Source organism: Sesamum indicum, linkage group LG7 (genome assembly GCF_026168435.1).
Source record: "Sesamum indicum cultivar Baizhima isolate 11 linkage group LG7, ASM2616843v1, whole genome shotgun sequence".
NCBI classification, from domain to species: domain Eukaryota; kingdom Viridiplantae; phylum Streptophyta; class Magnoliopsida; order Lamiales; family Pedaliaceae; genus Sesamum; species Sesamum indicum.
Window position 1 is genome coordinate 13340624 of NC_142663.1, and position 27221 is coordinate 13367844.

Consider the following 27221-nt stretch of genomic DNA (forward strand, 5'->3'; position numbering starts at 1 on the left):
ATAGAAGTAGATTCTTCAATTTTTATTTGAAATAACATGTGGTGTAATATTTATATACGTGATCGTATATCTATTAAGTAAAATAAAAAATGTGCCAATATTTGAAATAACATAATTGATAATCAAAGTAAAGTTTAGATTTCTGTTATGGTAAGTTCTTTCACAATTGTGGTTAGGATTAAAATTGTTTTGTAATTTGTCATGAAATTTTCATGATGATGACGATCACAAACAGAAGGTGCCTAAATGCAGTAACCTGTACATACAACATATATCCTACAGAAAGCCAAGCCATACAATTCAAAACAACAAAGCTATGTTACAATTATCTGAAAAACAATAGACACATAGAACAATCACTTTTCTTCAGCAGTGAAATCCGGCTCGGCCGGTTTCTGAAGCAGCATTGGCGATATCCTCTCCGGCATCCTCGTCTTCCTGGTGCTGTTCCGTCTCAAAGCACGAAGGGCATTAGCGGCAAACCTCGATGCGTAAATGGTCGCCCCCAAGCTCGGCGAACTGGTGCTGCCTTTCGCCAATGCATCTTGCAACCGGTTCTCTTCTTCACGCAGCGACTCCTCAAGCTTCTTTCTGCAGTAACGGCGCCACGCCGCTTGAATGAAACAGGCTGCCCAAGTCCTCCATTGCTGTGAGTAAAACCTAAATGTGTGACGGAGCTGTTTACTGTGTAGACGGCGGAACTGGGAAGCCACAAACTTCAGATCATCGGCCATCAAAGCAAATGCCTCGACTTCTGAGAGGGCTTGAACGGTTCTGGTGGAGATCGGGAGATTAGATGATGAATGTGGGTCGAGAGCCCACGTTAGGAGCTCTTCCCCACAGAAGTCACCTGCTTTTAGATAGTCCGAGTTGAAAAAGCCAGTCCTTCCGCCGTTAGTGGTCACGGTTAACAGTTTGCCACGCATAATGAAGAGCATCTCATCTACTGGATCACCCTCACGAACAATGTAGCTATCATCAGTGTAAAGTACTGGTTTAAGACGGTCAGACATCGCATCCAAGAGTTGATCATCCATTTTCTCAAACATGGGCACCTGTATTGTACCTTTCAATATCATTTACCAGCTTTGTATTCAAGTAAAGAAAAATCATACCAGGGTACGAAGCCTCAGGCGATGCTACACTTCGCCGTCAAGATTAAAATTGTAATTTATATTGTCTTTACAAAAACCTGAGTATACGTAGCTGATAAGTGGCCTCTATTGTAATTAATACAAAATCCTACGCTGCTAAGAGAACTGAAACGACTGTGGGCATAGGAATATTCTCCAAACCATGTAAAATTTGTGTTCTTATATTTGATTTTTCTTCCCATATTTTCTTTCCTTGCACAATCTGTATAACATTTCATTATTCTCACTATACATTTTTTGTCAACCACGATGACCTGATGCATGAAGGAACTAGCATTAGCTTGTGTCCATATTGAAAGAGAAATATGTAGTAGTATAAGGGCTTCAAGATAAACTTACTCTCTTAAGTAAAGCCAAACAGAGGTGTCGCTTAATATCTCGTCTGAGGTCCTTAGGAAGATTATGGATCAGATTCTCTTCATCAACACCCCTCGTTTCCTGCCACTTGTATTGCTCATACCTCCTGATGCGCTCTCTCAAACTCTCAGGAAGCAAACGATGAGACATCCATTGCTCCGCATCTCGTCTTTTCACCCTCATCTCCTCCAATCTCAGTGTCGTAGATTGCAGATATGTCTGTTGTACCAAACATTCACAGTATATTACAAACATAGTATTAGTCGTCCAAGCCTTTGTTAATCAAATCAAGAAGATTACAAGCTTGTTTGTTAAAACCATTTAGCACGGAGAGAAAATTGATTCACCTGCATGTTTCCAATCAGAAATGAAAACAGCACCAAGCCTGATATGGATATGAAAACTGCAAAGCAAATTTCCCAGACAAAGGTACTTGTTTTAAGGTTCTGGCCGAGAGAACTGCAACGTTAGACAAGTGCTAAACATCATGTACTAGGTTAGATTGCGGGAACTACGCATACTAACAAGAAATATAAACTAAGGTAAAATGTACCTTAAATTCTGCAACCCCCACCAGAAACAATAAAAGAACTTCTGAGGAAAATCTTTTGATTCAACAACACCAGATTGAAGGGCATTGAGAAATATTCCAAAGTCAAAAATGGTAGTGTCAGGAGTCTGTATGGGGCATGATTGGTTCAAAGTTTGTATGAATCCTGTACGATCAGCATCACAGTAAACTATGGTGTTCCTACAAGCAGATCGATCCCCACAAGCTCTAACCCAGCAGGTAGTTTCACGTTCTATGGAGAGCAAGTAGTAAGCGGCTCCAATCACCTGCGGAATAGCAAAAACACAACGATCAAAGATGAGAGAATGTTAGAATAGAAAGCAGGAAATGAACATGGTTCAGTGAACACATGTGAAGGTTTCTAGCATTACTTACATGACTGGCAAGCATATAAAGGAAAAGATTGAACGCAGCTCCAGCCCATGCTGTTTCAGTGAGTATGCCAGAAGTTCTTGTGACTTCTTTATACAATGGATAGACTCGGAGAACCCTTGGTATATACTGAAGGATCACCACGAATTTCAACAGATTCTTTGTGTTCAAAGATCTCGCACCTTCCAACTTGGGTATGATGATCAGTATTACAATCTGTGGAAATTACATGATGATCAGGATTCAAAGTTTCATGCTGAGATAACAATTGTCTCATATAAACTAATTTTCCACTAGTGCAGAACGATCCATGCATGTATAGAATTATCTAAAATACTATGTTGCACCCTCCTTGCAACGAACAGTTATATGCAATCATCCTGTATTTGTTGCACGTGGAAGTTTAACACTTACCTGTGGAAGCGGAAGAACTGCAAGTATGTCAATTATGAAGTATGAGGATACATATCTCTTTGCAATTTCCCAAGAATCTTCAACTAGAACACCTCTTCCGAATACGCGTGAAGAAGGGGCAATAAAACCGGTTCGGAACTGGAAAATGATATGAATGAGGTAAAAGACGTCAGTAAATGAACGTAGAATACTAGCTGCCAGCTCCAATTTCCAGTCCAAATCAAGGCACTTTTTATCACCGTTGATGATGGGTATGTAGAAAAACAAGGGATCCAAGGAGATAGCAATCACGCATGACAGTACAAAAACCTTATTCCATTTCTGAAGAAATGATCCTTGAGGGTCAAGAATTTTCTTTCTAGATCCCTCGTCATCTGCCAGAAACTTCCCAAAAGATAAGGATCTTATTGATCCAGTGAAACTTTTGATTCTTTCAGAGCCAGATTCTAACCCTCTCTGAAATCTGTTTGAAACCGAGTATACTGCTGATCTAAGCCTGCCCAGTTTTGCTCCACCTCTTGAGGGGGATTGTTCGTTGAAGCTTTTCTCCGATCTCCAATCTTGAAACCTGAAAGGTTCAATTATTTAGATTGTGGCCGAACAAAAATATTAGCATAACCCTCCATTTGCTGAAATTTGCAAGGCATAGAACAATGATCTTGTCATGTCATATTGATATGAAGCTTCTGAATCTCATACCATGGTGAAGTTTTTGATTCTCCTACCCCCCCACCCAAAAGGTCACTTTTTTCCTACTCCTACACTGGAGAAAACTGTTCAATCTCTAATCTGCCCTCAAAGGGTAAAATGCTTATCCTTTCTCTCCGTTAGCAAGATTTTGTTCTATATAAATACTTCCAAGTATGTAAAACCCCAAACTGTTGCAGAGGAATCGAGAAGACAAAGATCACGAAAAACTAACCTGACAAACTTCTCTTGGCCGTGACTCATAACTCCAACTTACATCAGCGTAATTATTACAGACTTCTAGTTACAGGAGTGGAAATGAGAAATTCCTGTAAAATATGCTTCCACTAGCACCACTCCTCCGTGCTGATCAAGCCCTGGAAATACAATTAACAACCCTCTATTAGTTGATATTTCATTGCAAGGTCAAAATTGAAAGCAGAAACTGAATGATTAAGCCACTCTAGCATCTACCAGCATCTTCTTTGACACATTCAAACATAAATTACTACACAATGGACATCAAACAAGAATGGAGGTCTTCAAATGCAACCAAAATAGTCCTCCGTAAAATACAAGCAGGCACATAAAAAAGTTCAATAAGCCCATAAACAATATATCAAATTGCTATATCACATAACCAAACATTGGGCCATCAAAGATTAATATCTTTTACTAGATTGAATCACCAAAATCAAACTTTGAGAGCTAGTAGAAAAGTAAAGCAGAAACTATTTTCAGCAAAAGAAATTCACATTTCTGAACAGGAGATAAGTCTACCTCGCCCTCAAGCAGCATTTCTTTCCATTTCAAACTCACTTTTGTCCTTAAATTCAACAAAATATAATTCAATTCCCAAACCCAACAATAAAAAATTATTAAAAAAAAAATCTTTACTATATTTCAAGCAGCTTAAAGTAAAAGACACTGCGTTCACACAAAGGAAAGAGTCAAGAAACCAAATGTCACCGAGTCATCAAGAAAAGATAGACAATTTAACCATCTTCCCCCAATTCAAAACAGATAATCAGGCAACAATATCAAAAATCATAGTGGAAAGAAGAAGAACCCACCACTTCTTGAGAGCCATTACAGAAGAAAACGCACATACACATACTCCCGCACTGTCTCCAGCTTCTTTCAGCACGAAACTCCAAAACCACGAAGAAAAACTACAAACAGAGCTGTAAAAGGGAAAATAATGGTCCAAGAATCACACACACACACACGAAGTCATGAATAGTTACAATATAAGGGCCAGTCCACGACGTCGTACATCATTACGTGTGCTGTGTGAACGAGAGAAGACGGGGGGGTTGGGGGTTGGGGGTTATGGAGGGAAGTTTCGTGGAGATTTCTCTACTTTGCCAATTCTTGTTTAAAGTGTTTCTTGCAATTTGATTTTATCACAAAAATCTGTAGTAGCTCTGTAAATGGATTTGAGAGAGAGAAAGAGAGAGAGAGAGAGAGAGAGAGAGAGAGAGAGTGGTTCCTTCCCGCATATGAGTCCACCCAACTACAGTTCAAATGAAAGGAAAAGAGGAAAGTCGTTGGTGGGGCCTATTTCCCAATGGGTGTGACTTTTTCCCTCCGGTTCTCCTGTCGTACGGTACTTGCGGTTCTTGAAGAGTTTCCAGTATCTATCCTATTTTTAATTCACAAGGAAAGTTATGCAGTCACTACAATTCTGGAAATTTTGATTCATTCCGGATTTCAACCAATCTGAATTAATTATATGTTAGTATATTACATATTTCATATAATTGGTTTATATTTCTGAAAAAATAATTAATCACATGAAAAATTTATCACACTTATTCTATAATATATTTGCTTTGGCCGAATTTAATTTTTATAAAAAAAAAATTCCTACAATTGATAGATAGACCGGATAATAACATCTACACTTTCATACTTTGTTTATAAAAAGTAACTATACTTTTTTAAAAATTAAATATACATTCATCTGAAATAACGAGAATTATTGATCTACCAAAAAAAAGGGTTTGTGTTCGAATATCATTATCACCCATTTATTAAGAAAATATTCCACGTGTAGGACTTGCACATGAAAAAATAATATGTTAAGATATTAATATTAAATGAATCTCCTCATTAAAAGTTTCACATTTAGAATTCGTATGTGAGAGGAACATATTAAAATATTAACATTAAATAATTATTTTTTCTAATAATTTAAATTTTTAAATGTTTAATAAAAAGTGATTTTGAGTTATAATCTCATTAACAAACATTAATTTTTTTTAAAAAAAAAGTTTTATTATACTTAGACTTTACATATATAATTTGCACATAACGTAAACATGTTAAAATACAAATATTAAATAATTATCCTCTTTAATAGTTCAGACTTTTAGATGACATGGACGATGTTTGACATAATTTATTACTTGCGAATTTAGCGAGTTTCACATCATTGTTAGTTAATTCGAATTATTAATGTTGTTGATGAGGTCTACCTGTTTTTTTTAAATGCGTGAGTTTATTTAAAATAAAATAAAATTTGTCGACTATATTCAACAAATATTTTTACGCACAAAACATAAAATTACAATAACTGTAATAACGGTAAATTGCAATGAGCTTTTATGAGGTCTGTCTTTATTATAAATATTCTCTCATTGTTTGAAAATTTACAACTACAGCTCTAAAATTACATACCCTACCAAACACTTTATACAATGAGCTATCACATGGGAAATATATTAAAGTATTTATAATTTCAAAAATAAATTTATAATTATTTAAATAATAAAAAATATTTATAATTATATTAAATTTCTGAAAATTTCATTACAATTTACCTAATAAATATATAAATTGTAAGATAAATTATTGTGACAAAGTGAATTCCACCGCCGGATCTTCCAGAAGCTTAAGCCTGTCAAAAATGAAAACATATACACATCATCAGTGGGGTTGACCCAGTTGACTTACGAAGGCGTTACAATAGTCAATGCGGCGATGAAAACTTGTTAAATTAGTGAGGTTGAGGTGCTATGATTATAGGACTATGAATTCGAATTTTATTAATGTGTGGATTATTAGTCTGCTTTAATAATAAATATTTATCAAATTTAATTACATGATATTGATGATTGATATATAATTGATATAATTGGTCGTTGTTGTTCGATACAAATATTTGATATTAATGATTGTAATAGATCTATTAAGAAAAAAAAAATAGTACTTCATCGTTTTTATTTTTAAAAGTTAATTAATAATAATTATTGTCACGGCCCAATCCTAATATTGTAATAATTTTGAACCGAAACATAGTTAATTTTGTGTCTATAGCACATATTTTCTTTACGACAATATAGATGTGTTGAAAATATAAAATTTTAATAATTATCAACAAATTGAGCCAGTAAATTGCTCGACTTAGGAGGTGTTTGCAAAAAATTAAATTAAATCAGACAAGCTTAAATAATAATGTGATCGACTCGAGTCGAATTATTTACAGCCCTACTTCCACATTATTTATTGTTATTTTATAACGCTCTTAACTTTTATATCTTAATTACTTATTTGTTTTTTTAAATAAAAAGAAAAAAGAAAAAAGACTTAGTGCAAGTAATTATTAGATGCAGTCCCTATGATGAGGTGATGTAATAACAAATACAATTTTTGCCTTCTTATTAAAATACTACAAAATGTTTAGGTAATTAATTATAATTAAAAAGGATAAAATCTTTATAAGTTCATATTTATCAAACAAAAAGGAGGAAATTGGTGAGAATAAATGATTTCGCGCAGTAAGTTGGAAAAATAAAATATTAATAAAAAGTTGAAGGAAAATTAAAATAATATTATTTTGACTTGGATAAAGTGGTCAATGATGACAAGAATATAACATTTTTTTACACAAGTGATAATTATAATAAGTTGAGTAATACGTGACTTCAATCAATATATTAATGCAACTGTCATGGCACGTTGTCTTGTATATTTATAATAAATATTTTTTTATATTTTAAAATATATTAATTGACAATTAAATTAATATAAAATTTGATAAGTTGAATAAATTGATTACCTTATCAATTTAAGAAAATTTTTAAATTACAAAAAAATTAGTACAACAATGTTAAAACCACCATTTTGTCTCTATACCACCTATTTTACTTTATAACAGTATAGACAACAAAGAATTGTGAATAAAGTATATAAAAAAAAAAAAAAAACTCATATAAAGTGAGACAAATACTCATATGTCCGTAAGACTTAAATTCAAGATCTTAAACTTATTTATGAGACATCAATCTTAACCACTAAATAAAGATATTATTAGTACTTTTTTTTAATTCTAATAATTTCAAAATTGTTGCTTTTTTAGGGAACTTGGAGCTCATAAAAGAATTAGAAAAATAAATAATTGATTATATTACATTATTACATTATAATCTCAACTGTTAATAATATCAAGAATTAATATTGATAATCAAATTGAGGGTGCGATCATATCAGCGCCAATGTACCAAATTCCATCAAAACTCTAACGTTAAGCGTGTTCGAGAGAAAATAGTAGTATGATAGGTAATCCCATAAAAAATCCTCGTGTTGTGCTCATTATAAAAATAATAACAATAAAAAAATATTAATTATCAATTTGAGCTGGTAACAAATTCCAGAACATAAATCTATTTGTAATCGTCGAGTTGGAAAAGTAGAGTCGTCAAAATAAGTAGAAAGAAAGCGACTTAATATGAAAAATATTTATCAAGTAGAGTTTGGTGTTGTGAGTTCAAGATTCATGAATATATAGTAATTTTTCATAGTGGTGTTTTATTTATAAATTCACTTTAAATATGTTAGTTGACTATCGATGTATTGAATAATATTTGAATTTAAGTGTATTAAAAGAGACAAAAATGAACAGAATATTACTGGGCAAAAAACATGAGATTGGTACAAATTGAGTGAAATGAGAAAGAAAAGGTGGGGAGTTGGTAAACAACAACCTCAGGTTTTATAAATAAGTTTAAAATTATAGATTCAAATGAAATAAGTGAGTATTTGTCTCATTTAATATAAATAATTTATGTAATGCGTATTTATCTGATCTAATGTAATTTTTTTATAATACAAGTTTAATAGGTTTATTTTAATACTGATTGAATTGGTAAATCTTATTGATATTGATATATATTATATAATTTAATTTCAAGAAGAAAAAAAGAATGCAAATAGTTATGCTCTGACTAAATTCAATTATTAAATAAAACAAACAGATAGCTGTAAATTTTAGTAATTGCTATATATATATATATAGAGAGAGAGAGAGAGAAGAGAGAGATTATGTACATACATAAACACTAATTTTCGGAAATCAATTATCTTGAAATATTTTTCTAATAAATGTTGCACCCTAGCAATTTTCCTGCAACTTCTTCTTTGATTTTATATAGATAATTTTAAAGAGGATTTTAAAATTTAAAATTATATTTTATAGAATATTAATAAAATTTTAAATTATTTAAATTTTCTTCAACTTCGTCTCTCATATTCAAATTAATCGGTCTAAAATCTAAATGCAGCATAAGGTTGCATTTGGGTTTAAAGGTTTTAAATCATATTTGAATAATTCTAAATTTAAATAATTTCAAATAATCTAATTCTAATTTTTAAATTATATTCTGATGAATATGAATGAAATTCTGATGCTCTTTTAAAATAAGTCTCTCATATTTAAATCCATCAATTCAAAACACTCTAAATTTATATATTGAGTTTTATCATTTACACACCCTTTTGGGTGCTTGGATCATATAATGCCCTTAAACTAATAAATATAAAAGTTTAGCCCAAATTGCTATATCTAATTTATCACCTCACTCAATTTACAGGGCACAAGTTTCCATTTTCAGTAGAAAATTTGTGTGGTAAAATATCAATGACTAGATGAATTATTTAGAATATTAGATATTTTGACTGTATCAACATATATGGGTATTTTAAGATGTTCAGCCTTTATCCACACTGTTACGTACTATAGAAGGTAGGCAGTATTCTCTACGTATCGGGTAATGTATGACTATAGTCCATGGATCTTCAAATTAGTTTTGGGTATAAATATTTTACCCTACCCATAACGGACATACATATCCGTTAATGATGGTCCTATTTATAAATAGGCTCTTTTACACAAATTATCCATGCCTTTTAAAAATTTACCGAAACCACCAAATGAAACCTTCAAAACCCCAAAATGTTCTTGTTGATATGGTCAAACTTTAATATGATTTTTCAAATACGGAAATACCCTCAATGGTGTTTTTGTAATTACCAAAAGATAGATGGGGTATCAAAGTAATATATATGGAGATGAGTAATATGATCCCGTAGATTTTTTTATTATTTATATTAATTTTTAATTCAAATTTAAATTATCATTATTTTTTCTAAATAAATCTCTATATAAAATTACACCTTTTAATAATTAAATATTCAATTAATATATTAATAAAATTAATTACTAGATTATGAATTTAAATTAAAAAAGTACCACACTTTTATAAATTATTTATATTCTCTATTTTTATTTATAATTGTATTTTACTAAATTTAATAAATAATATTTCAAAATAATTTATGCAGTTTATCTAAACCATATTAGAATTAATAAAATAAATCATTTATTTATAAAAGATATTTAAATTATTAAATTCTTTTTTTTTTTTAAATATCCCATTTTTCCAATCCTGCCATCATGCCCACCCTTAACTCCCGCTTGTGCCCTCGCCCCCACAGCCCCATTGCAGTCTACTGCCTCGTCCCACTTGCTCCCATCCTTCGCCCTCCTCTGTTATCGTCTGCCATCAAAAGTTTTTAACTTATTCTTATAATATGAGGGTTTTTTCTGTAATTTTTTTAAAATATATGGGAATTTTATGTATTTTGTTTTTTTATTAGATTGAGTTATATATAAGACGTAGAAAATAAACTTGAGTTAAAGTAATTATAAATCTCAATTTAATATAAATATATTTATAATTAGATAAATTTTAGTGTATATGGATGCGATTTATTTTATTTTTTATAAAATTAATTGTTCCAATCACTAGTTGAACGACCCAACACGTGAATACAGCAGATTACAACTCAACTCTATACATAAGGGTATTTATCATTTCTCATAATCTAATTCCTGAGCTGCCTATTGGTTGGGAATAAAATTTATTTTTTTAATAACTCAATCCAATATAAAATAACATGTATGTGTACTCAAACTGTGTACGACCTTTAGCATTAAGCAATATATATATATATAATTTAACTATTAACAATTAATGACTATTAATTAATATTCAGTGGGAGTGAGGCCATGTGCTTATCTCAAACTTCTTGTATAGAGGTTAATAATATGCACAAGCATCCTATATTGATTGCAAATAAGGAATTTGAGCGGTTTATAAACCCTATTTCATCTCCGAGCATTTTTAGAACAAAAACGTGAGTCTCATACGAAATCAAAACGGACAATAATTTGTGCAATGAGGCACCGATCAATCCGCAAGCCAAGCCATTACAATTACAGTAAACTAATAGCTAATATTTAAATAAATTAATATTATTTTTAAATATTCTCAACTTTTACTTCTACTTGCCTTACAACTTATTTTCATAGCAAAAGCAAAAGTTGTTGAAAACACCCTTCAAACCTAGTTGGCCAGCAAGATTTTGATAGTTTTGTTTGAAGGTATGTTAAGGGGATTTTTGATCTGGATTGAATTTATTATATCAAAATTAATTATAGGGTTAAATACATTTTGCACCTCTAAATGATCCCTCATAATATGGATTAATATTTTTTATGAAAAAAATGCCTTTAGTATTTAAACCCCTGAAATATATTTGTTACAATAATTCTTCTAAATATAATTTAAATTATTATAATATTTTTTAATTAAACACTATTTAAAATTTATGATTTATATACAAGTATAAAATCTGTATAAACTTTATAAATTTACAATCCTTATTGTTTTACATAATTGATACAATATTTATATAATTATTCCTTGTGTTGTCTATCTATATTGAACTTTTTTTACAAATAAGTTATCAATATAATTTTAAAATATCACACCGAACATATACATAGATACTGTAAAATATGCAAATCTATAATATAACCAATATATAATATTGTTTAATTTTTTGAATAATGATATGATATACTTTTATTTTGTGGACATATAATTGAATAAAAATTTACAATTTACATCACATACTTTTTCTTACATAATTTATAAAAAGTTATAAACTTTAAATATAATTTTTAAAATAAAATTTGAGTAAAATTTTAAAGCGCGATAAGTAGTTTTAGAGGGAGAATTTTTTAATAAAATATATTTTACAAAGTAAACTGAAAAATATATGGGATAGATGAGAAGGCCAACTTTTTCCAAATAATATCCAATTTTGTCGTTAGGGGTGTTTTTGTTACGATGTAAATGGGACTGGATGCATAGGTCAAAGGTGCAAAATGTGTTTAATCCATAATTATATTATAAGTATAATATTTTTATTATGCGATTGATGTATAATTAAAAAATAATTAATAATACAATAAGTACAATATACTTATTTTAGAATTAATTTTAATTTGTGAAATCTAATTTGAATAAAAAAAATCAGAATATTTAACAAATTAGAGAGGCAAATATTAGAGGAAGATCATCCGGTCTTTAATGTCGATAACGAGATGCAGTGCCACGTCGACACATCTCCCTCGGTGACAAAAGAGATTCAACATTTATTAATAAGGGACTCTTGAGAGTTTCTCTATCTCTCTTACTTTCTCGCTCTAGCCTCCGCCACTTCACAACAAAACTCATTTTCATCCCACCTCCACTCCGCTCCACTAATAATAGTGGTATATGCTGCTGCTGTCAACAATCACTCTCTCTAGGGTTTCCGGATTCTGAATGAAGCTTCTTTTCTTTTTCTTATTTTTCTTTAAAGTTTTAGTTTCATGATTGCTCGCCGACAATGAGATGTTTTATGTGATTCGGATTCGGATATTCCGCGATCTTCTCTTTGATCCGATTCACTGTTCGGTTGTTTTCAACCATTCGATCTGTTGATTTTGTGTGATGTTGTGTGTTTGATTATTGATCGAGTGAAGTTGTGAGATTCTTTTGTTTGTGAATATGGATGTGGATCTGCATCTCGTGGTGCTTTTTCCGGCTCGACGAGTCGGCTACTCTTGAGTGTAAGAGATGATATGTTTTTTTACTTTTTGTTTGCTGGTGTTTGTGGATTGTTGTTACCTGTACCCGAGCTGGTGTTTTAGTGTTCTGAGTGACGTGGAAACTCAATGTTTTGGTGATCAGAGATGGTGACTTCAAGTTTGGATGGAAATAGTTTGTGAAATTAGTTGAGGTTGCATTATATGTAAAAAATGATGTTTCGATTAGGATAAATTTGATCCGTTAACTGTTGTGGTAGCTGAAGTTTCAGAGCTTTGTAATATTGGCTTATCAAAATAAGATAGAATGAAGGTTTTGTTAGATGTTGGATCCAATAAAAGGAGTTCACCACTTGTGGTTAGTTTATTTGCTGTAAAAAATGAGCATTTTCCTACCCAGGAAAGTGGTTACTCCATGATATAAAAAGAGTATGAACCTGAAACCTTAGGGTTTACTGTATTGAAGTTGAATGTTTATAGTATATGAAAACCATTTCAATTTGGTTGCTCGTTACTATCCATTAACTGTACTTCTCTTTAACTCAGCGCTTACTATTTTGGCTTTCTTTTCTCTCACTCTCTCTCGCTTTTTTTTTTTAAATTCTTTTTCTTGGGCATCACTAGATCCAGTTTTGAGATCAAGACATCTGCTTTAAATGTTATGCAATACTTTCTTGAGGTCTGTAAGTCTTTGGGCGGGGCACATTGGGAGATACACTGAGATCACGCAGTTTAGGTACATCTCTGGAGGTTTGAATGCCACTCGCTGCTTAACTAATTCGTCAAGTCATAAGCTTGGAAGAAGGGAAAAGATGATGGTAGATTCTGGTACAGCTGCTAAAGGTTCTATGATTGATCTTTTACCTGAAAAGGATGATGATGGTGGCTATGCTAGTGGAGGATGGAAAAGGTGGTTGAATATTTAAATTTGAATTTGCTATATTTAATTTTTGGAATATCGCTATTTCAAGTAATTATTTCAGGATAAAAACATTCTTACATCTGTGTTCAGTTTGGATGTAAAGCGTCGGTGCTGTTTATCGTAAGGCTTTTGTTTGCGTTCTAGGTTTGTTGTTTCAGAAAGAATCTGTATGAGAACGATTGGTCATTCCCAACTTTGTCTTTATTTCAGTTTTGCACATGAGTTAGTTAAAATTTAATGTTTGGTGATCATGTGGTCTTTATACATAGTTACTGTTTTAATTCTTTGATATTAAATGCTTTTCTGCATTTTTGTCTTCTGTTGTTGCCATGCGTAAAAGGTTTCCCTTTTTTAAGTTCTTGAAGTAGCCCTATTCTGAATAATAGCATCTTTTGTACTGTGATTCCTTTCATGAAAGGAGAAAGAATATTTCTTAATAATGATGGGTTGTTTCTTTAGATCAACCAACAGAATTACCCTTGGATTGTCCTTGCATTTGCTTACATCCCCACAGTCTTCAGCAACACTATGTTTGATGCTTTTGTTTAATATCCTAAAATTTAAGTCTACTTTATTTAGCAATCCTATATTTTGGATAGTAAAATCAGCAAGTCCCCCACCTATATTGTGAAGCAAGCACGACAAACATGAGATAACAGAGGAGAGAATGTTTAGCTTCACTGGTATTTTGTCATCTAGTATGGGAAATGATTTAAATTTGTCGTGCCTCTGGTTGTGCTCAGAAAGCTATTATTAGGTCTAAATAACACTCTACCGAAATATTGCATGTGATTTGATGAAGGTAGCGGTTTATTCCAGTAACATCTGTTCATGGAAATAATAGTTCTATGCATGCTTTTATTTTTCTGCCGTCTTTGTTTTGCATTGCTCTAGAACTTCTATTCTGGTTATGCACCCAAGTCCCGAGGATTTCCTATCCTAGATGATTTAGTTACTGTCTTTGGGTTCCACTAGGAATATATGTTGCTTCTGTGGTACCTCTTATTGCCCCTTAATTGTGAACAAAAAAGCATACTAAGCATTCGAATTAGTGAAATGACAGAACACTAGGAAACAAGCATCACATCTAATCCTGTTCTTTCTTCCCCCATCTACATGTCGTCTGCCGAGAATGTACAAGACATGCTCAATGTTTGTACGACACAGTAATCAGCTTTTAACATAGTGCAAGTTACTTGCAAGATGCATGGTGCATTTGTTTTGTGGAGTGTAAAATGAACGGTGCTGATGAGGCTACTTACACCTTTTTCTTCATTTCCTGAGTATGCTTCAATGTGATTGTCATCGTGAAGTCACATTTACATTTTTCTTCCTGATTGGCAGTGAAGATGGAAGGTTAAGTTGCGGGTACTCCAGTTTTAGAGGAAAAAGGGCAAGCATGGAGGACTTTTATGACATTAAGGCTTCCAAGATTGATGGGAAGTCAGTCTGCCTCTTTGGAATATTTGACGGTCAGCTCTTGTCCTGTGCACCTCTTTCTTGAAGCATAAATAAATGGCTGATTGAGTAGGATAAAGTACTTGCATTTGCCCATTGTCGAGCTTGTAAGTTCAGTTGTTAAATGAGTGTAAATTTTGCTTTGAAGCTCAGATTGTTTATGAACAAAGGTCTTCTAACTTGAGTTTATGCGTGAAAACTCTCTCATTTTCGACAAAACTTTGTTGAATTTGAAGGCAATCACATGGTTGAATGCTGAATTTGACAACATGAGCTCAATCATGGAGTTGAATGCTGCTTCTTGGTTTTTGTACATAATTATATAATCATGTATTACTTTATGCTTCTAAACTCTGATGAGATTAAAGTAATATTTCTCTTCTAATGTGGATAATGTATCATGACAGGTCATGGTGGCTCTCGCGCTGCCGAATTTTTGAAGGAACATCTCTTTGAGAATCTCATGAAACATCCAGAATTTATCTCAAACACGAAATTGGCTATTAGTGAGTTGAAGTATCCAATTTCTGATTGCTTTTCGTTACCAAATTATGATATGGGATTTTACGGGAGTAACTTTAGGGCATGCACAAGCCTCTCTGGCTAATAGGGTATGATGCTCTGGAGAAACAAGAATTAGGAGTTTGGGCTTTGAGCAATCGGAATTTTTTATGTCTGGTTTTGGGCTGAACTATGATAAGCTTCCTAACCTAGAACTTGCCCCTATGATGTCAACATCATTATAGAGTTCAATATTGGTTATGTTCCAGGGTACATTTTATTCCTTGCTGCTTGGTCGAACTTCTATCGTGCAATGTGGATATCAACTACTGACATATAAAGTGAATGAAGTTGCATTAAATTATGTCTTGTTTTCACCTGGTAGGCTATGGTCTTCCTACATTGAGAATTTGGAAAGGGTGAGGGTTCAACTTCTAAAATGAAAAAAATCTATGCAACATGAAAAGACTCGCTGGGTTCAACTGCAAATTTGGTTTTTCTACTCCGCTGAGTGTTTGTGGTGTAACTTATATTTGGATATAAGTGAAAACATATTTGGGACAAAGCACTATGGGGAACATGATAGAAATTATCTGTTTCAAGTGCACCTTAGCTTTTTTTATCTATGATAAAGTGACAATCACTTTGATTGGACAAATTGAATTTCTGAGTTTTGTTAAACAATCTCTGGGCTCTGGATTTATTTGGGGCCCAAAGTAAGAGTGGTAGTGCTTAATTCACTTTTATTTTATCATTTTGACTCGGTGGCAACATGGGTGGGTTGATCTCCTACTTGACAATGCTACCTTAATTGGATACTTAGAAAGGTTAACGTCTAGAAAAGACAGTGTAGTTATGGTTTAATTGTTCTAATTATTTCTGATTTTCTCTCTTTTAATTTATTAGTTCACCCAGATTACTAACATGTACAACAGGTGACACGTATCAGCAGACTGACAGAGATTTTCTGGAGTCTGAGAAGGACACATTCCGGGATGATGGCTCAACAGCTTCAACAGCAGTTCTTGTTGGCAATCACCTTTATGTTGCTAATGTTGGAGATTCTCGAACTATAATATCAAAGGCAGGGAAAGGTACTAGACAATTGTTCTTGCAGTTATACAATTTTTAAGTATTCCGTTGTGGTGAATCCTTCAATCTTCATCCAGTAAGAATGCGATTCCCAAACTTCTAATAAAAGATTGGGATTTAATAATATTGGCTCGGTGATTTCTTCAACAAGTGATAAGTTTGTAGCTTGATTGTTTTACCTAATTACAAATACCAGAAGAAGTTAGAAGTTAGAACAATAGTTTAATTCTGTTGTTCTTTTCACATACCAGTATGCGTACATGCTGTTTCTCTGGAATTTGCAATGCCATGGCGATGATATTTACTTTTTCGGGACGATAATGGTTTTAGTGTTTCCTATAACAAATCGCGTCCTTTTTCTTCCTCCACAGCAATTGCACTCTCGGAAGATCACAAACCAAATAGAAGTGATGAGAGGAAGAGAATTGAAAGTGCCGGGGGTGTTGTGATGTGGGCAGGTTTGGCCTTTCTATATTATCTAAGAATGCTGTGCTTATTTAATTTCATGCCAAATGTAGCGAGGATCATCATCTTTGGAGTGATGTCATTTATGAACCAAAAGGTTGTGTTGATGTCAAAAAGAGTCTTTGCTTATCTTTTCCTTGTCGAGTCACTTAAATGATCCTTCAGCCTCTATTGGATCCATGCTAATATAAGGAATTACTTTATAATGTCAAACAGCAAACAGAAATGGGGCCATTTCTGGAGTTACTGAATCTTGGTCATTATGTATAATCTGTTTCCTTCCGTTTTGGTCACCTGAGGGACTAGTTATTCTTTGAGTTAGATTTATAGATGAGAAGAGAAGAGACAGATTATGTTACAAATATTTTATGGGAACCTATGCCTTGTGTGTAGAAAGTTATCATGTTCCATTCAACAGTTATCTTAATATACTTCGAAGTAGCAATAAATTTCACTTATTATTTTATATCAGGCACTTGGAGGGTTGGAGGTGTGTTGGCCATGTCTCGTGCTTTTGGCAATCGCATGCTGAAGCAATTTGTTGTGGCTGAACCTGAGATTCAGGTATTCAGAATTTTATGGGTTTTTTTTTTCTTTTTCCATGGTAATTAACACTGTCAGTAATGGATTAACCTAAAACCAGAGTATGGATCGTTAATCAATCATAAAATATTGAGGTTTTGTTAGTCATATTGATGAGACCTAAGCTGAAACATGTCTGAACTATGTGGTTATTGATTACTGCTTTATTTGTGGTCAAATAACCTTTGTCATTCTACTACATCTGACCACATCAATTTTCTTGTTTTATCGTACAGGAACAGGAGGTTGACCATGACCTTGAATTGCTTGTGCTTGCAAGTGATGGACTTTGGGATGTCGTACCTAATGAGGTAATCGTTTTCATGCATGATTATCATTACTATCATTTATTAGCTTTCCATTACATATTTCTCTGCATTAGTGGTTAGATGTCACAGACAATTCAGATGATAACACTTTATGAATATCTAAATCACATAGACAAGAGGAGCAAAAAGGTCTCCAACATGCCCTCCTAAAATTATCCAGAAATTTGACCTGGAACCATAGGTGGAATGAAATTTTGGTTGAAAATAAAATTTAGTATATGATATTTTGTGATTATGCATGTCTGTGCGACAACCTTAATTAAAAACAAAAACAGAAAGAAAATGGCAAAATGATAACTGAAAAGATGTTCATCGATAGAAATACTGCTGATGCCACCATCCACATTATTCTCAGGATGCTGTTTTGATAGCGGAAACAGAAGAAGAGCCGGAAGCTGCTGCTCGGAAGTTGACAGAGACTGCTTTCAGTCGTGGCAGTGCAGACAATATCACCTGCATCGTCGTCAAGTTCCACCACGACAAAGTCAATCCTGAGCGAACCCACCAACATCTTGAAGTCGAACCCCAACCAAACGAAACACACAAAGAAGATTCCAAAACAGACCCTAAGCCTGAGGAATCCCAGGAAACTCCAAAACCAGAATCCGAGGAAACCCGACAAAGTTGATGAATTCTCTCTGACGCCTGAAATTGCATTATTCCCAGATGCAAAATCGCTGTCTGAGGCATGTCGGGCGAGGGGGGTCGATTGGTGATTTGTTCATTCATTGGTTTGGTTCTTGTATTCTTGGCTTGTAATTTTATCTTGGCGGTGTATTTGTAAGTTGATGCTCATTAAAGGTGTTTTTCATGGTAAAGAATTTGAAAGGGGTGGTGTAGTTTTTTATATCATTGAAATAAAGACTGGTGTTCTTGGTCTCTTTATTTTTGCATGCGCCTTTGTACTTGCTATATAGATAGTGGTCGTTGGGATTTCATTAATTATCTGCCATAAGTAGACTGCTATTCATTGGTTTTATTGCAAAGAATTGGGAGTCAATAGGCGGCCGGGAAAACGGAGGCAAATGGGTCACTGTCTGAAGAGAGAGGACATGTAGAAATGGTCCACACACAAACACACATACTTGGTTTTGACCTTGAAATTCTTTTCTATTTATGGATAAAATCTAGGTCTTGACCACTTTTGAGCATATTATTATTCATCAATGATTACAACTACTATTCGTCTGTACTATTTATCTCTACCTACTGTTTATATATGATGAAGAGCGTCACCGGTGTCTTCGCCTGTCAATAATTATTTTATTATCTTTTTCCCAATTCTCACTTTCCTTTCTATTATCTTATTTAAAATTTCTCTCTATCCAATTCTATCTGTCATCATTTTTTCTAAATTTTGAGACCCGTGTACCCCACTTCCATTAGTTTCTAACTGCAATTTTGTTTTACTGAATTTATTAAAATATAGAAAAATTTTATTTTTTTTTAAAACACATAAATTTTTTTAACTATTTCAAATATATATATATATATATATATATATAGGAGGTAAAATAAAATTTAGTCTCGCTTTTAAAAAATTATGCGTATTGATTGAGTCCTAGTTGTATATGAGAGAATGTGACAAAATGTGTAAACCGCTTGGTAATATATGATGTCATTGTTTTTTTTTTACTAATAATTTTATTTATTCTACAAACATTTTCGGGTGCTTTATTTTCAGTCATTGTTACAGGCTGAAATATTTGAAAATAATAGATTTGTTATTGGAATAATTATTAATTATGGTAAATTACTATCAATCTTCTTAAAATCTATCATAATTACAAATATATCTTTATTGTTTGAAAAATTACAAATACCTTTAAAATTAACATTTCTCTAATAAATATCTGTTATAATGGATTGACACGATAAGATATTTGTTAGATAACTGTAATTTTAAGAGGTATTTAGAATTTGTCAAACAATAAAGTGGTATTTGTAATTATAACTAAATTTGATGGAAACCCATGGTAATTTACATTATAAATTATTGTTCAACACAATTCTCATGGTTGCGTGGGTAGAGATAATCAAATTCATTTTAATCATATATTATATAAAGATTGCAACAAGAATTGTGAATCAGTGGGTGATATATGATGTCATTGTTGACGAACTCATTACGATGGTACCTAAAATAATATCAAATAGTAATAAAATAAAATCTGAGTAAATATATCACAGCATCAAAAATCTTATCAAAATTCCATGTTCTTCATAGTAAGTACACTCAAAATCATTTAATATTTGGAAAATTAAATTGTGTGTAATAAAATTGAAAACTCACCTTCAAATTCTACATATTCAAACCCCCTTTCCCCCCCCCCACAAAACCTGACCAGGTTCATCCCCAATTCTTGAAATTGCTTCAAAATTCACATGAACACGAAATCACTGATACTACAAATCCAATTCCAAGCTACTTTGACTCAATACCATGAAACAAGATTGCAAGAATTCAGACCAGAATTGTGAATTTGTAATAGGATTATGCAACTCCCATTTCGTCAAACTCAGCCATAAATACATCCCAATCCCATTCTTGAATTGCATTGATTTTGTTTTGACAAAACCTGTCACCAGATAGAGGGCAATTAATTATTTACCCATCAACAACCAAAAAAGAATAATCAATGAAAAAAGGGCCTAAAAGGAAAATCACTAATTTACAATTAAAGAAAAAGGTCAGAACATTTTTCAAAATTCAAATAAATAACGTAATATTTACACATCTGATCTGTAATACTTAAATGTAATAATACTCAATGCATTAAAATTTATTTTCAAAAATTCGTCCCGCATGTTATTATATTGAGTTGTTCGTAAATTGATATTTCCCCCAATGTGCGACATTGTAATTTAGTACTCGAACCTCTACACGTATATTGTTTTACAATGTCTTATAAGAGGTATGAATTTGGCAAACATTTGAAGTAAATTTAACCTAACATTGAAATTAAGCAAAACAAATATAGTAATAAATGAGTGTATGCTTTTCTCCCGCTTTACCAATATTCAAATTGCACCATAGCCAACTTTGTGTACTTAGGAAGTTTTTGGGAGAAAAATGAGATCATATTCAATGTAAATTACACAAGAACTTTTAAAGTTGTGACGAATCATAAATTAATATGAAGTTTTGAAATATTAATGAAGTGTTGTGTTATTGATATATATATATATATATGATTCTTTTTATATATAAATTCTTTTATTTTTATTTGAATTTGCCCTGAAATCGAGGGGTGTATCTATTGTTTATAAATACTGGTTCTTGCAAAAGTGAAATTACAGAAATGACCCTTGCTCTAGTATTAGACAATAAAAATAGATAGGTCATGGATTTATTTAATCGAGACAAATACAGTAAATGTTCTGTATCTTGAAAAATTAATTAAATTGAGTTTTAAAAATCGGAAAAAACAGAGGTCCTATCTATACGAGTCGAAAAGCAACTCTAGTAGGCTAAAATGTATGTGTTAACCATGGTTAAATCCAATTATAGTTAGGGTTAACCTAATTTTTTTTTGTCTATAAATCATTGAGACCCCCTTGAATAGTCACCACCCTATTTTCCCAATTACATACTTTTTGGGCATTTTCAGATTTCTCATTTCTCTTTGGGGGGTTTTCACAAACTCCCTCATTTCAATTTGGTGGGAAACACAGAGAGATAAAACCCACAAATTCCAACTTCTGCTGATTCAAGTTGCTGAATTGTATGGGTGATTCTTCTCTGTCTCTTTCTTTTTTATTCTTGAATTTTTACGTGGAATTTGTAATCTCTTGTGCTGAATTTTAGTTTATGAGGTGAAATTGGCTTTTGTTGTGTGTTTAATCATACAGATCCAATGTTAGCGATCCATGTTCTTTGAATTTGGGTTTTGTTTCTAATTTGTAGTGGTTTAAGTGTTTTTTGCTAGTTTTCAGTCCTTGTGGTTGCTTGAATTGATTGTTGTTATTCTGTTACTTCTGTTGAATGAAGTTTATGTCGTGATTTTTATGCTGTGATTAGGGTTTTTGCCGAAGAATCTGATGATCTTGTGTTGATGTGCTTTTCCAGAGTTGCTGCGCTTAAGTAGTCTTTGGCATTTCTCTTTCATTTTTGTTGCATTTTGTTTTTACGTTGTTGTTGATCTTAAAGAAACTAAAACTGAATTTTGATGTGATTAGAGAAAAGAAAATGCAGTAAGAACCTTTGTAGTTCCTGTTTTCATGTTCATGCAATGTTTTTAACTCAGAATGTTCAATTTACTGGTAAACTCGATTCGCGGGAATTTTTTTGAATTGTTGGGGTCGACCGTTATCGCCACGTGTTTGAAACAGGTCATCTTATTAACCGATTTGGTCGACCGTTGGAAACACGTGGTGGAACAGTTGCTTTTTTTTTTGGTCATTTGAGTTGAACATGTGAACACGTGTTAGGATCAGGTTCTTTCAACGGTTTGTCTCAACGGTAATCAACACGTGTTTGAAACGAGCTGGAATAAGTATGTCGGGTATAATTAATATATGGAAATTACGTTAAATGTTGAAAATGTAAAAATTAAATGAAAAATACTTGATTTATTCAAAATTAAATGGCGCTGCTTCCTTTTCCGATGCCCTTGGAGAAAAAAGGTTTCTTTTCTATATTACCCTCATGCTTGAAATAGTGATTCAGACTAGTTATGTCAAAATATAAAAAAGTCTTATTTTTGTGAACTCTTATCCAGAACTTATTACCAATTTAGTGGGACATTCACATTGAAAATGAGTGACTATTTTGTGATGTATTAGCAAACCAGAAGGTTTTTGGCTAAAACCGAATTAAGCCGCTTTTTCTAGATTGAGTGGTTTCTTTGAACATTTTGGTTTTCAGTCTCAACCAGCTCAACTGCTGTGTCGGATTGTGTTTAATATCATCATCTTTAAGAGCTGCTTCATTGTACATGGACTGAAATTCTTGTAAATCATGGTGTATGGATGTGCATGTGGTTACATTAGGGTGTTCAGTGTCGTAGAGGTGGGTTTGAATTTCACAAAATGTATCCTCACCACATACCCACTTATTGCAATTTGAGTTCTGACCGTTCTTCCTTTTATTGGTTGGTTTGGTCCTGATCTCATTAATTTAACTGAAAGTTTGTGTTTGATTGAAATTTCAAGGTTTTACTGCCTTTCAGATTTTAAATTGAGAGCTCTTGTTTTTGCTAATTTCTCATGGTCTTTAGCCTGAGGTTATTTTACTCAGGATTCCAATATTTTTAGAAGTTGTCTTCAAGTGATGAACTTTGTCAGAAAATGATTTGATTGATATGAGCACGTAACTTTTTTTCCATAGATTGTTATTTGCTATTGCTGAATTTTCAGTTCTTATGTGATAACCCTCCTTATCTTTTGCCATGATTCAGGTATTTGACAATTAAGATTTAAGTGGATCTCTGATCTGGAGATATCCTTGGTGTTTGGCAGGATACCTTTGTGTTCGTATTCAGCTGTCATTTGGTGCTTCCGCTGTTCTCCTGCCGTACTGAGAGTACTGAAGAGTATCTTATAAAATTTGGACATGGAGTGCAATAGAGATGAAGCCAACAGGGCAAAGTCAATTGCTGAGAGCAAGTTAGAGCAAAAAGATTATGTTGGTGCAAAGAAGTTTGCTTTAAAAGCACAAACTCTATACCCAGGGCTGGATGGTATTTCCCAAATGTTGACAACACTTGATGTGTACATTTCTGCGGAGAGCAAGATAAGTGGGGAAGTAGATTGGTATAGGGTGCTCGGCGTGAACCCGTCAGCTGATGATGAAACATTGAAGAAGCAATACAGGAAGTTGGCTCTGATGCTGCACCCAGATAAAAATAAATCTATTGGTGCAGATGGTGCATTTAAACTCATTTCGGAGGGCTGGAGTCTGCTATCAGATAAGGAGAAGAGGTTGGCGTATAACCAAAGGAGGGGCTGTAAAGGATCCCAACAGAATGTTCCAACTTATACTGGTGGTCAGAACGTTCCAACTTATACTGGTGGTCAGAATGTTCCAACTTATACTGGTGGTCAGAATGTTCCAACTTATACTGGTGGTCCATCAGCACCACCACCTAATGAAAACCCATTCTTCACTTTTGCAAGCAGGTCACCGCCGGCTCCCAGGTCCAAGAACAGAAGCGGGAAGGCGCCCCGTATGCCAACTCGTACTTCTACTCATACCTATGGTCCCTCTTCTACTCCTACTCCCGCTCCTCCTCATCCTCCATCCTATCAAAGACCGGATACTTTTTGGACTCTCTGTCATAGATGCAAGATGCAGTATGAGTATCTCAAGGTGTATCTCAACCATACTCTCCTTTGTCCCAATTGTCACCAGCCATTTATGGCTACACAGACAGCTCCACCAGTTAACTTTAGAAGATCAACCAAGCCGGTTCCTTGGAAGCGACAGCATGGTTTAAATGATCTTTTACCTAATGATTACTTGCCTAGGCCAAATATTTATGCTCCAGGAAGAAAGCCTGCAGCTGCGCAAAAATCAGAAGCAGGCCAAGCAGGTCCAAGTTCTCATAGGCATGCAAACTATCAGCAGAGTCCACTTTATGGGACAGCTAATACCGTTAGCACAGATCCTCCCGTTGCGGCAAAAGCAGCCAATCTTGTTCAGCAGGTACAGGATAAATTGAAGCGAACACATACTGAATCGTATGCCTCTGCTGGGTGGGATGAAATTTTCAAAAAGAGAAAACTGGAAGATGGTAGCAGGCTGTTCGGAATGAATTCTAATATGGCCCAAGGAAATAGCAGTTACGCGACGTCAAGTGCATCTGGATCGAGGATGTATGGTTTTCCTGGAAGTGGCTTTGGAACTGCAAGTGCATCTGGATCGAGGACGTATGGTGTTTCTGGCACTTACCCTCAGCCAAACAGTACTAGGGAGATGACACTCATTGAAGCCCGAAAATTCCTTATGGAAAAGGCTCAAAAGGAGATTCTAAAGATGCTAAGTACGCCGATGATGGAGACCACAGCTAAGGCTGCAGCTAAAGAAAAACCAAAGGCTAAAGAAAGCAACAAAGAGAGATATAGAAACAACAGCACAGTTCAAGGACATCGTGCAGACGGTAGCAGTGAGTTGTCTGCTACAAAGATAGCAGAGCAAGCAGGAAAGAGACAGGCTGGCCGTTCTGCCGATGACCCAAATGCAGAGCAAGCAGAAAAACAACGGGCTAGCCATTCTGCTGACAACAAGAGTGAGGAGTTTGTTACAGCTGTGACAATGAGTGTTCCAGATCCTGATTTTCATGATTTTGACCAGGATAGAACTGAAGATTCTTTTGCAGATAATGAAATTTGGGCTGCTTACGATGATGATGATGGTATGCCGCGATTCTATGCTTTGATAAGTAAGGTGGTCTCAAAAGATCCATTTAAGCTACGAATCAGCTGGCTTAACTCAAAAAACAACAGTGAATTCAGCACCGCTGACTGGGTAGGCTCAGGTTTCTATAAAACAAGTGGTGAATTTAGGGTGGGCAGATACGAGACCTGCGAAGCTGTTAATGCATTCTCTCAAAGAGTTAATTGGTCAAAAGGCCCACGTGGGAGTGTTCTAATACTTCCGCAAAAGGATGACGTTTGGGCACTTTACAGGAATTGGTCGTCTGATTGGAATGAACATACGCCTGATGATGTTGTACACAAGTACGACATGGTAATGGTACTTGCTGACTATAGTGAGGAACAGGGTGTATCATTTGCTCCTCTTGAGAAGGTAGTTGGTTTCAAGACAGTATTTCGTCCAAATTTGGACTCTGGTGCGATCAAGAAGATACCGAAGGAGGAGATGTTTCGATTTTCACATCTTGTCCCACACCACTTGCTTACCAGCCAAGAAGCTCCAAATGCCCCAGACGGATGCGTGGAACTGGATCCAGCAGCTACCCCATTGGAACTTCTTCAGATGATAACAGAAAAGAATGAGATTGCAGTTGATGCTGATGCAGACGGAACGCAGACAGTTGCAGTTACTAATTTAGACAAGATAGCAGATGAAACCATTGAGCCTCAGGCTGTCAATATTGACAGTCATGAGGGCAATTAGGAGAAGACGGACTCACCAAGGTAGCCAACATTATCAATAGATTTAAGTTTATACTGGATGAGCAGTTTGGTGTTATTTTAACCTATTTCTTTTTGTATGTTCTCAGGAGACGAGGCAGAATGCTTAAAGGGGATCATGTTTAGCTGCAGTTTTAACTGTAAATGGTATAGGTCAGAAGATGAGAAAGTAGATGTTGTTTTGCTGCGGGTGGAAAGGATTTGGAGGGGGTGTAGATGGTTGTCTGATTCTGGTGTGGGAATTTCATTTTGTTAAAAAGACTACATGCCTTTTATAAGTTAAAGCAGATGTCAATTTAGGAAGCCCTCCTTATACATTTTTGTGTTGATATAGATATGTGGGTTTTTAGCAGCCTTTATATAAAACATTTTGTCAGTGAAATTCAGTTTTGGATACATTCTCTCTCCTCTTTCTTAATTTACTTTTTCAATATCTTTTTTTCTTTCTTATCATCTCAAAATACCTGTGTACATACCGCAACGACATCGTTCAAGTGTACGGTTGTGTGCTGCGCAAAGCCAGTTGTCGTTCTCCGCTAATCAAGGTTCTATTTACTCCACGCTCCCGAAACCAGCGTAGGCAGCACGACCAACTCATTTAGGGAGCGGGAGTAGCCCAACGCGCCGGTAGCATGACTGGGGATGAAGTAATGCGGTACGTTTTTTTCCGTTATTTTAGTTACTCGACACAGGTGGGCCCTTTTTGGTATGACACCATGGGCCCCCATAGATTGGCGGCCCAAATGTTCAAGAAGCTTCTTTGATGTTGAAAGCTTTGGGTCTCTAAGAGGTTCGACGTCGGATTCCATTTTCTATTGTTTTTTTTTTTTTCCTTTTGTCGTATTCTCTATTTTGTTTTATATGTATACATTAAGCGTACAATATTGATAACATAGTACTTATATATATGTATTTATTTAAAATGTACTGTAAATCGAATTGAACTAGCTTGGTCCAAGATTAGATTGATTCGATAAAAAAATAAGTTGATTTGGCCTAG

At 33.9% G+C, this 27221-nt stretch overlaps 3 protein-coding genes across 7 annotated transcripts; 2 read left to right on the top strand and 1 right to left on the bottom strand.

Moving 5' to 3' along the window:
* Positions 1-172: 172 nt before the first annotated feature.
* LOC105166735 (cyclic nucleotide-gated ion channel 1-like) lies at positions 173-5065 on the bottom strand. Its single transcript, XM_088882666.1, has 8 exons — positions 4629-5065; positions 3791-3932; positions 2869-3436; positions 2458-2670; positions 2065-2348; positions 1859-1970; positions 1494-1730; positions 173-1055 (listed from the first exon to the last, which is right to left on the bottom strand). Exons 2-8 carry the CDS (start codon positions 3817-3819, stop codon positions 357-359), a joined length of 2142 nt encoding a protein of 713 aa, XP_088738792.1. The 5' UTR covers positions 3820-3932; positions 4629-5065; the 3' UTR covers positions 173-356.
* Positions 5066-12315: 7250 nt separating this feature from the next.
* On the top strand, positions 12316-19005 carry LOC105166734 (putative protein phosphatase 2C 76). Of its 2 annotated transcripts, none has more exons than XM_011086194.3 (9): positions 12316-12460; positions 13400-13685; positions 15042-15169; positions 15563-15661; positions 16592-16750; positions 17120-17206; positions 17686-17777; positions 18032-18106; positions 18480-19005. In XM_011086194.3, the coding sequence occupies exons 2-9, from the start codon at positions 13432-13434 to the stop codon at positions 18750-18752; spliced, it is 1167 nt and encodes a 388-aa protein (XP_011084496.1). In that variant the 5' UTR covers positions 12316-12460; positions 13400-13431; the 3' UTR covers positions 18753-19005. The 2 variants fall into 2 exon arrangements, with proteins under 2 accessions (XP_011084496.1, XP_011084495.1); XM_011086193.3 differs by having other exon boundaries at positions 12370-12799.
* Positions 19006-21710: 2705 nt separating this feature from the next.
* Positions 21711-26626, top strand: LOC105166733 (uncharacterized). 4 transcript variants are annotated; one of them, XM_088882877.1, is made up of 3 exons: positions 21711-21855; positions 23524-26224; positions 26311-26626. In XM_088882877.1, the coding sequence occupies exon 2, from the start codon at positions 23679-23681 to the stop codon at positions 26202-26204; it is 2526 nt and encodes an 841-aa protein (XP_088739003.1). In that variant the 5' UTR covers positions 21711-21855; positions 23524-23678; the 3' UTR covers positions 26205-26224; positions 26311-26626. The 4 variants fall into 4 exon arrangements, with proteins under 4 accessions (XP_088739003.1, XP_088739005.1, XP_011084494.2 ...); XM_088882879.1 differs by having other exon boundaries at positions 23585-26224; XM_011086192.3 differs by having other exon boundaries at positions 21711-21849.
* The last annotated feature ends 595 nt before the right edge of the window (positions 26627-27221 follow it).

What these genes read in the sequence shown, in the direction of transcription:
- LOC105166735 (XM_088882666.1), bottom strand. Translation starts at nt 3,819, where the DNA reads ATGAGTCACGGCCAAGAGAAGTTTGTCAG. An exon ending in GGCCAAGAGAAGTTTGTCAG is followed by an intron (nt 3,437 to 3,790) that starts GTTAGTTTTTCG and finishes TGAACCTTTCAG; the next exon opens with GTTTCAAGATTGGAGATCGG. An exon ending in TTTATATGCTTGCCAGTCAT is followed by an intron (nt 2,349 to 2,457) that starts GTAAGTAATGCT and finishes GCTATTCCGCAG; the next exon opens with GTGATTGGAGCCGCTTACTA.
- LOC105166733 (XM_088882877.1), top strand. Translation starts at nt 23,679, where the DNA reads ATGGAGTGCAATAGAGATGAAGCCAACAGGGCAAAGTCAATTGCTGAG.
- LOC105166734 (XM_011086194.3), top strand. Translation starts at nt 13,432, where the DNA reads ATGTTATGCAATACTTTCTTGAGGTCTGTAAGTCTTTGGGCGGGGCAC. An exon ending in GGGTGTTGTGATGTGGGCAG is followed by an intron (nt 17,207 to 17,685) that starts GTTTGGCCTTTC and finishes ATTTTATATCAG; the next exon opens with GCACTTGGAGGGTTGGAGGT. An exon ending in GGGATGTCGTACCTAATGAG is followed by an intron (nt 18,107 to 18,479) that starts GTAATCGTTTTC and finishes CATTATTCTCAG; the next exon opens with GATGCTGTTTTGATAGCGGA.